Genomic DNA, 9,903 nt, shown 5'->3' on the forward strand with positions numbered 1-9,903 from the left:
TGCAATACTGTCGGGAGGCGGGAGGAGAGGGTGGTGTTGAGGGGGAGGGTAACCGGTCATCAGAAACCTGATTTTAAAAAACTGCTATTTTCAGCTCATTCCGACGTCGGCAAATGCTTTGAGATTCTCAAAGTATTGTTTCCTATGACAGAAAATATACCCCTCAAATCAAACAACGAAAGTCATGCGAAAGCTCTGTTCCCTCGAGCATTTCATTTTGCCAAGGCTTAACTCACTGTGTATGCCTTGGGTTTCCAACACTTGAATAAAGCTGAGTGGGCAGTCTTGGCACCTCAATCACATTCTAGATAGGTCATAAAATGTTTCTCCAGAATTGTCCATCATTCACTCACTTCAGATAGCTATCTATCTATCTATCTGACTATCTATCTCTATCCATCTGTTTGCCTGTCTATCTATCCATCTATCGGTCTGTCTGTTTATCCATCCATTCATCCATCTATCTATCTCGCTATTTATCTATCCATCTATCTATCTTTCTTTCTACCTATCTATCTGACTATCTATCTCTATCCATCTCTCTGCCTGTCTGTCTATCTATCTATCTATCTATCTATCTATCTATCTATCTATCTATCTATCTGTCGATCTATCCATCTATCTAACTATCTATCTATCTATCTCTCTGACTATCTGTCTGTCTATCTTTCTGTCTATCTGTCAGTCAATCTATCTATCAATCGATCTATGTATCTATTTCTCTATCTATCATTCTATCTATCTTTCTGTCTGTCTATCTATCTATCTATTTCTTTGTCTATCTGTCTATCTATCTATCTATCTGTCTGTCTGTCTACCTATCTATCCATCAATCGCGAAAAGCCAAGAAGGAGTATGGCCTTAGGCCTCTCTGTGCGCACATGACATCTCAACTCACACTTTTCGTCTCTAATTTATTCGCCAAGGACGTTACGTCTATTAAACAGCTTACTGTCCCCAACATTTATTTATTGTAATCTGCAGGTTCCAGAGATCAAGACACGATTCATTTAATCTGTTTTATGTTTCACCGCACCGTTTGTTTTTTTGGGGTGGGTATTGAGGCATCTTACATGCTGTTCTGTAGATTGGGAGATTTATATTTCTTATTTTCCAAAATGGCTGACGTGTTCATTCTGCAAATATCAGACAATACCGAAATGGAGATCTTCGTTTCAGTATCACGTGACAGGAAATTTGCATACGTATTTCATATTCATTCGCCTTGCGGTGTTTGAGTCTTTTTAAGGAGAGGTTGGAATGGACTCAGAAGCGCGTTCGTGTCAGGATTTATTTTCCTGTCCCCAAACCTTCACCATGACACAATCGATTGGAGTTCTCGCCGCACTGATACTCTGTTTCCACAGTAAGTACGGGCGTCGGCCTGAAGTAACGCTCATTTTTGCACATTATCTGCTTTTGCGCTTGTGTTTTCACGAACCTGAATTGTGAGCTATATTCAACATTTCACAGTGTGTGTCTGACAATACTTTGCATTTCACCAGGTACAATTGCGGATCCTGTCCTGACCCAACCAGGATCCATTTCGTCCTCACCGGGAAAGACCGTCACCATCACTTGCACCATGTCCGGAGGCACCATTAACAGCAACCAGGCGAGCTGGTACTGGCAGAAACCCGACAGCGCCCCTGTGCTTGTTTGGTCCGAGTACAAAGGTCTGGCTTCGGGTATTCCGAATCGATTCGCCGGGTCTGTGGACTCATCGAGTAACAAGATGCATTTAACCATCACCAACGTGCAATCGGAGGACGCTGCAGATTATTACTGTGCTGCTCGGCTCAGCAGTGCAGTTAGAATCATTTTCGGGAGTGGAACGAAGCTGAATCTGGGCAGTAAGTAAATCACTTAACTCTCCTCTAACATTTGTGACGCTTTCTAAATAACAAAATGTACTTGGAAACGGTCGGATAGGTGGACTGAATTCGTGCAAATCACAATGATTGCTCCTAAAATATTGTTATGGGGGATCTTTGATTCAGCAGGAAATGATATTGCAGTGATAGCTGGGCTCAGAACTTCGGCGATTGTCTGGAGTGTGTGCTGTTATGTGATAGGGTAAAGGGGCATTTTAATTACGAGTGAAATTCATTTCACTGGAAGCTTCCGGTCTGATCTGCTGGGACTGTGCAGAATTTTGAACCATCTGATCGAGCCGGCAGTGCGAGGAGATGATTGAGAATGCGATTGCTAGAAAGATGGAATGTTTCCCTTCGCTTAGCCAGTGTTAGAAGTGGAGTTCCCTAGCTTTATGAACACTGCGAGCGGAACTATAATTAGGAAGACGATAAACATTTCAAAAGTGAAAAAACAGGCATGCAAATGAGCTAAATGGGGAAGTTTGTACAAGCTACAATCGGCCACCGATTGTGGTCTATAATTCCATGATTGTATGAAGGGACACAATGGTTCAGGTTCTTTCATACTCTGCCCCTGTAGTCTGGTTTAAAGGGTTAGAATTGCATTCAAAGCGTTTACATCAGGCTGTTTCATTCCATTTAAAGCAAGACTGCATTATGTCTGCGGAATGATACTGTGGGTGACTGGGTGCGGCTCACCCTGGTCCCCAAACTCACTGAAAACCGTTCAGTACAAAATTCTCAGCCTAATGTTTTGCATTAATCCCGGGTGTCCAAAATAACCATACTGTTGCCGGAATTCCGCCAGTAATAATCGACCCTGATTGGAACTGGATCACATCGCAACAAATATCAATGATGCGTGGAATATTTGCTTTCTTTGGAAATTATGGTTCATTTTCTTCGCATTCAATGTGTTGTTTTGGAATGTCCCGGAATAAGGTGGTCAGGTTTTTGAGTATTGTTGTGGACTCGTTCAGATTGTTGTTGGTTCTGTGACTGTCAGTTAGTAGTAATAGAACAAAAGATGGAGATTACTGCCAATATTATTTGACTGATGGGATGTGATCAGAAAGGTAACATTCATTGCACCAAACCGACCCCCCCCCCACCCCGCCTAATATCCATGGATAAAGTGGTGGTGAGCCGCATTCTCAAACAAATGTCATCCAAGTGTCATAGGTACACCGCAGACCTGTTAGGGAGGGAGTTAAGAGATTTTGGCCAGGCGACAGTGAAGGAAAGGCGGTACAGTTCTACTTTGGTATGCTGTGCGGCTCGTTGGTGATTTACCAACTGATGTTGTTGTCGTGCATCTGGTGCCCTTGTGTTGGTCCAGTGGAAGACATGGCTGGTTTGGAAGCTGTTGTCGGAGTTACGGCAGTCTACCTTATAGATACCGACGCTGTCGCTCCTGTGCGTCAATGAGGGAGAAAAGCAATAGAATATATTCGCAGAATCATAGAATGGTATATCTTTGCATCATTGTTACTATCTACTTGGCCAATTCTGTCTGCACTGGTTCACAAGGAACTATCTAAATTTATTCATTAGCCTTTAAATTACACATTGTATGTTAGTTTAAGTGTTCATTAATTTGCCACAAACAGGTTTTCCAGCAGGAGGTTCCACATCCCCTAAACCCTCTGGGTGAAACTATTCCCTTCCAATCTCCGCTAAAGCTTCCACTTCTAACGACAAATCCAAGTCCTGTTCTTATCGACCCCTCAACCATTGGCAATACTGTTTTCCGATCCATTCTGCCCAGACACCTCAGAATATTATGCCTTCAACTCGATTTCCTTTCAGCCTCGTCTGTTCTAAAGTAAAGGACAATTCAATACTTACTTATAACTAAATATTCCAGTCCAGCCGACATCCCTCTAGATCTCCCTGTACTCGCACTCGTACAATAACATTTTTCCTCTGCATCTTTCCAGCAGTTTCAGCATAACCTCCAAGCTCTAACAATCTCTACCTCCGCTTATGCCTTCTTTGCTAGTATGTCCACTTGTTCAGCCGCCTTCTGGATCTGTGGACATGCATTTTCTGTTCCCTAATTTCTCTACATTTCTCGGCATTTTCCCATTTATACAGTGTACTCGCTTGTCTTGTTGGTCTTCCTGAAGTGCAGTTCCTCGCACTTTTCCGCATTTAATTTCAGTTGCCGCTGTTGAATTTATCTGACTAGTCCAATGTTGTCTTCCTGCATTATCCAGCTTTTTTGTTCGCAAACACATTGTTAAATTTGTGTCACCTAACAACAATCATACAGGCACTCATTGATATACAGACCCTTTGTTTCCTGCCTTTGAGCCAATTTCGGATCCAACCTGTTCATCCTATGTGTGAACTTAACAAGGACCTTGCTAAAATCCATGTAGACTATACCAAAAATGTTGCCGTCATTCACCGCTTCATGCTGCCTGCTCAGAAATACCAATTCACGCTGTGGGTTAAGATTTTCCGCCAGCAAAGCCGTGATCGCTGTATTTGATTATGCCATGTTTATTCCATTCGTTCTCCCTTCAGTGAGGTTAGGTTCTCTGGTCTATAATTATGCTACCACCCTTTCGCCCTTTGACAATTTCATCTGTCTTCCTGTTTCCGAGAGTCAAGCCTGCTCCGGGCACGATTGGAAAACTGTGATCATGGTCTCTTCCCTTCTCAATCTTCCTTTCCTTTTTTTTATTATTTTCTTCTTCGAGTCATTTGTTTGCTGGACTATGTTACGGTGAAATGGACCAGCATGAGGCAAAAGGGAAAAAATGCTCTTGAATGTTATAGTTATTACTTTAAGAAATCAGATCTGGTGAAAATGCCGGTGTAAAAATAATTCACTGAAGCCCGCTGCCCTTGAAATAGAAGTTGATCTTCACACTTGCTCATCGGTGCAAACTTTTGAGGTAATCCAGCGAAACTTTCGGGGGCGCAGGAAAAGGATATCAACATTGAAATAAGGGTGGCGGCATTTGTCTGCCGACTCAGTTTCAACATCCAAATTACATTTCTAAATATAAGACGAATTTCTAGCTCCAAAGACAATCGACTTTTACACCAACAGCGACAAAACCCATACTGTTGTTGTAGCCGACATAATACCTCAATGTCAGGGCGAACTGTACTTATCCTTTTAGTTTGAAATGAATATTCATATCTGAACCCTTTCTTCGATGCCTTACAATATCTTAACGTATTTACTGAGCGTTTCCTCGTTGACTGTGATAGATGGTAACTTAATTGGTGAATGGTCACTTCAAGAGACGAGATTCTGATACAACGCCCTTTCAGCTTTGCGAATATCGACTAATGACAAAGGAAAGAAAATGCAAACCTGCGTTGAATTAGCGCCGACCACGACTTCACAACATTTTCACGATTAAGTGTTTGTGAAGTCGAATCATTCTTCAAATGTCAGAATCATGGCTCCCTATCTAAGCACAGTAAGATCTCACAGTCCAATTGCTTTGGCGAGTAGGTGTAAGAGATAAATAATTATGAGAACATGTTTGGTTTATTGCTGGCCTTTTGAGGGTGTCATTAAGTTATGTTGTTATATGTTAGAATTGTTCACAATATTTATTAGAAACTCTTCCTCTCAGCTGCAACAAATCGCTTGTGACACTCCACTCGGAAAAAAATGCCTCCAAACATTTCCATTGCGACAGGGAGATATTTGTTCAGATTTTCGCTACATCGTCACTGTTGGTCTGGGCGGGACACGGTGCGGAGCCGTGGCAAAGAATGTACACAAATCCAAATAACAGTCCAGTATATAGGACTTGCGTCAGAGAAGTAAACGGTGCCAGAAGCAAACAATTGGTTTCATTGTTTAGAATCGAGGTTTTGGAGTTGCAAACTCCAGAAATGTAGCCGTCAGCATAGGTTCCAATATTGACTCCAAATTCTGAGTGATTAGTGTTATTCTGAAATTCTCAGTGGTTGAGACGGTGGCTCGGACAGCGTTGCGTCAGATCACATCTGGATCACTACACCTCCCGTCTTATTTTTCTCTTTAATATTTCAGACTCCACTATTTCCTTTAGATCCGATTTTCTTTGTATGCTCCTGTCCGTTCAGGGAAAAGAAGGAAAACCTTCCCAGGTTGTATATGATCCAGAAAACAAAGACCCAGCCTTTTTGCATGTTGCATCAATAAGACTCCATTGTATAAAATCTATACATAAGATCATAGGAACATAAGAAATAGGAGCAGAAGTAGGCCATCTAGCCCTTCGAGCCTGCCCCGCCATTCAACAAGATCATGGCTGATCTGAAGTGGATCAGCTCCATTTACCCGCTTTCACGCCATAACCCTGAATTCCCTTGTCTATCAGAAACCTATCTACCCGTGACTTAAATATACGTTCTTGTAGAATAATACCGATTTTTAAAAAAAAGGCTAAACAACGATTGAGACATTTATGCCGATTCTTCATGGATGTGCAATCATTTCTCTCTACTTTCCAGGTCCACGGAGCCCCACTGTGTCTCTCCTTCCGCCTTCATCGGATCAACTCACAGCGAAGAACATAGCGACCCTGGTGTGTTTGGTGAGCGGTTTTAACCCGGGAGCTGCGGAGATTGAATGGACTGTCGATGGCAGCGTCAGAGGGAATGGGGTTGAGACCAGTCGGATCCAGCAGGAGGCGGACAACACGTTCAGTGTGAGCAGTTACCTGACTCTGTCAGCCTCAGACTGAAACTCACACGAGCTTTACTCCTGTGTGGTTAAACACGAGACTCAAGCAAACCCGCTTCGAACAAGCATCTCCAGATCCAGCTGTATGTGATACATGCATCTAAAGCGTTTTTGTATTTTGCCGTTAGTAAAGTTTTATTTCTAAATAAATTCGGCAAATAGTGGAACATTTCAAACATTCATCACAGTTTGTAGCAGATCGGCTGATTCCATTAATTTCAATTTAACTGTGTTCACTCTGAATGGATCAAAGCTTCAGTGTAATGTCATTGATGCCGCTGTGTAATAGAATCATTATCCCGTTATCGCGTCTCATGTTCTGTTATTCTCTCTCTTCCCCTGAAAAACAATTAATGGCAACATTCTTAATGGAATTAAATAGTGAGATTATATCATTGTGATATTCTGCACATTTTATTTAAAGTCAGTGACATCCAGGCGCAACAAGGAGACGGTCGATGACATTAAATTGAAGTAATATTGCAATATTTTTTAATGGACTGAGTTACATTCTGGTATTGTGATGAAAGGGCTGAACTGCGAGTACAGATTACAGAAATACATTAAAGGGCAGACAGTTCTTCACCTCCTGGTTCCAAAAATTCAGGGCAAACTCTGTCACTGCCTCATTTCTTAATACACCAGATGCAATGCAAGTTCTGGTAATGCCAGTCATTTCTAAGTAAGCTGACCGATTATTTTAATAGGACTATAATGATTATACTGAAGCAGGCGCTTTAATAACAAGTCACCCAAATGCATCTTCAGTGACTCAAACCAGTTCAGGACCAAGTTTGCTATTTTTTACTCCTTCATCTTAATACGAATAACAAAGTCGATAGGACGCCCCTTTGATACATCGATGTTTTATTTGTTCAGTTAGATTTGGGCTTGCAAGACACAAATTGTTTAAAGTAGCAAGAAGTTGCGCAGTTGGTGAAAAGTGCAAAAAAATGGTGCCGGCGTACTTACACAAGAACAAAACAAAACATTCGTGGATTTATTAGACTTTTACAGAATTGTACTCATCTATGGTCTACATGCTTCAAAAATGATCTTGTAGGATATGAGAAAGTGGAGAAACTATTTGCCAGATTTTTACTAGAATTGGGACTATGTACCTATCAGGGAAATGAATATGTTGGGCTGATTTCGCTGAGGAGAGGATGCGGAGGTGTAATAGGCGGCTTTAATGTTAGGAAAAGATGTGTTAAGGTAACACAGAGAAAGATTTTCAACTGTGAGTTAGTCTGAAACAGTGAGACGTAAAAGAGATGCATTTATTTGAATGTATAGGTCGGGAATTTGCTGTGGGCAGGAGAGAGAAAGTACAAGGCTTTGTTCTCTGATTGGCTGAGTACAACAATATAGATTCCTGAGGATCATTTATCACATCATAGAAACCCTACAGCTCAGAAAGAGGCCATTCCGCCCATCGAGTCTGCACCAACCGCAATCCCACCAAGGCCCTACCCCTATATCCCTACATATTTTACCCACTAGTCCCTCTAACCTACCCATCCCAGGACACTAAGAGGCAATTTTAAGCATGGCCAATCAACCTAACCCGCATTGGGTTTAAAAAGGGGCAAGTCACGTTGCGGCTGTATAGAACCTTAGTTCGGCCACACTTGAAATATAGTGTTCAATTCTGGTCGCCACACTACCAGAAGGACATGGAGGATTTGGAGAGGATACAAAAAAGTTCCCAGGATGTTGCCTGGTATGGAGGGCATCGGCTATGCGGAGTGCTTGGAGTAACGTGGTTTGTTCTCACTGGAAAGACGGAGGTTGAGGGGTTACCTGACAGAAGAGTATGAGAGGCATGGACAGCGCGGATAATTAGATGCCTTTTCCCAGGATGGAAGAGTCAATTACTAGAGGACACATGTTTAAGATTCGACGGGCAAGGTTTAAAGGAGATGTACGAGGCAGAATTTTCACGCAGAGGGTGATGGGTGCCTGGAACTCGTTGTTCCGGGTGTTAGTGGAAGCAGATACGATAGCGGCTTTTAAGGAGCGTCTTGTCAAACACATGGATAGAACGGGATTAGAGGGATATGGTCCCTGGAAGGGTAGGGGGTTTTAGATAAGTCGAGTAGCATGGTCGCTGCAGGCTTGGAGGGCCGAAGGACTGTTCCTATGCTGCAATTTCCTTTGTTCTTTGCTCCAATAATGTAATCCAGAAAAAAATAGAGCATACACTTTTCTTAGAGTGAAGCTATTTTGGAGTGAAATAGAGAAACACTGCTTCGCATGCATCAGAGTTGACTCGGATGTTTTCCTCATATATCCCCTCATTTCGGTCACAACTCATTTTCTCCATTAGACCCGTGTTGACCATGTTTCCACTAAATTACTGACCATCGAACTTTGTTTTTTTGCCCCCACTTTCGTTGATGTCACGAACTGCTATCTCTCCTCAGATACTGTTCTTACTTTCACACCGATTACAATCAAACTTCTTGAAACCAGACTTGTTCCTCTTTCCTTGTAAGCTTCTACCGATGTTCAGTTAACATTTCCTCTCTAAACTACTTGAAGATATTTCCAACCCCAAATCCATAATATTGTTCCAACAATTCCAGCATTGAATCCGCACAATCGCGTTTCTGCTTCTGCCACAATACTGATATGTCCCTTATCAAAGTTACATTCTATTCAACTGTAACGATAGCAAACTGTTACTGTCATTTTTCAGTTTTCAAGTTTTTTTTCGCAGTTTCTTTATTATTGTCACAAGTAGACTTACAGCTATCGGTTGAAATCCAAACTGCAATTACTGTAATGAAGTTACTGTGAAAATTTCCTAGTTGCCACACCCCGGCACCTGGAGGGGTACAATGAGAGAGAATTTAGCATCGCCAAAGCAACTAATCAGCCCATCTTTCGGACTGTGGGAGGCAACGGAGCACCCACACAGACACTGGAAGAACGTGCAGACTGTGCACAGACTGTGACCCAAGCCGGAAAGTGAAACCAGGTTCATGGCGCTGTGAGGCAGCAGTGCTAACCACTGAGCCGCCCGACTGCTCATACTTTCTGGATTGGCGTTGGTCCTTGACACGGTTCTACACACGGCCCAACAGTTCTCCATTGCTAATCAGTTCCTTGGGCCTATTCACATGATGTGGTTCCATTATTATTTATCAGACAATATCCACAGATTTGTCTGCAATGGCTTCTCTTCCTGCTCCCATGCCACCAACTCAACAATATGTCCCTGGCCCCATTCTTCTTCCCATCCACATGCTCCCTCGTGTAGGCATCATCTGAAAGCACATCAGGCTTTTTATGCACTCTGAAAGCACGAAGCTCTATCTC

At 42.4% G+C, this 9,903-nt stretch overlaps 1 gene segment (V, D, J or C); it reads left to right on the top strand.

Moving 5' to 3' along the window:
• The first annotated feature begins 1,317 nt into the window (after positions 1-1,317).
• Positions 1,318-6,580, top strand: LOC145356144 (immunoglobulin lambda variable 6-57-like). The segment is given in 3 exon segments: positions 1,318-1,366; positions 1,506-1,853; positions 6,348-6,580. Coding segments are annotated over 3 exon segments (630 nt in total).
• The last annotated feature ends 3,323 nt before the right edge of the window (positions 6,581-9,903 follow it).

Source organism: Carcharhinus amblyrhynchos, chromosome 20 (assembly GCF_965287045.1).
Source record: "Carcharhinus amblyrhynchos chromosome 20, sCarAmb.v2.hapA, whole genome shotgun sequence".
Classification (NCBI taxonomy): Eukaryota; Metazoa; Chordata; class Chondrichthyes; order Carcharhiniformes; family Carcharhinidae; genus Carcharhinus; species Carcharhinus amblyrhynchos.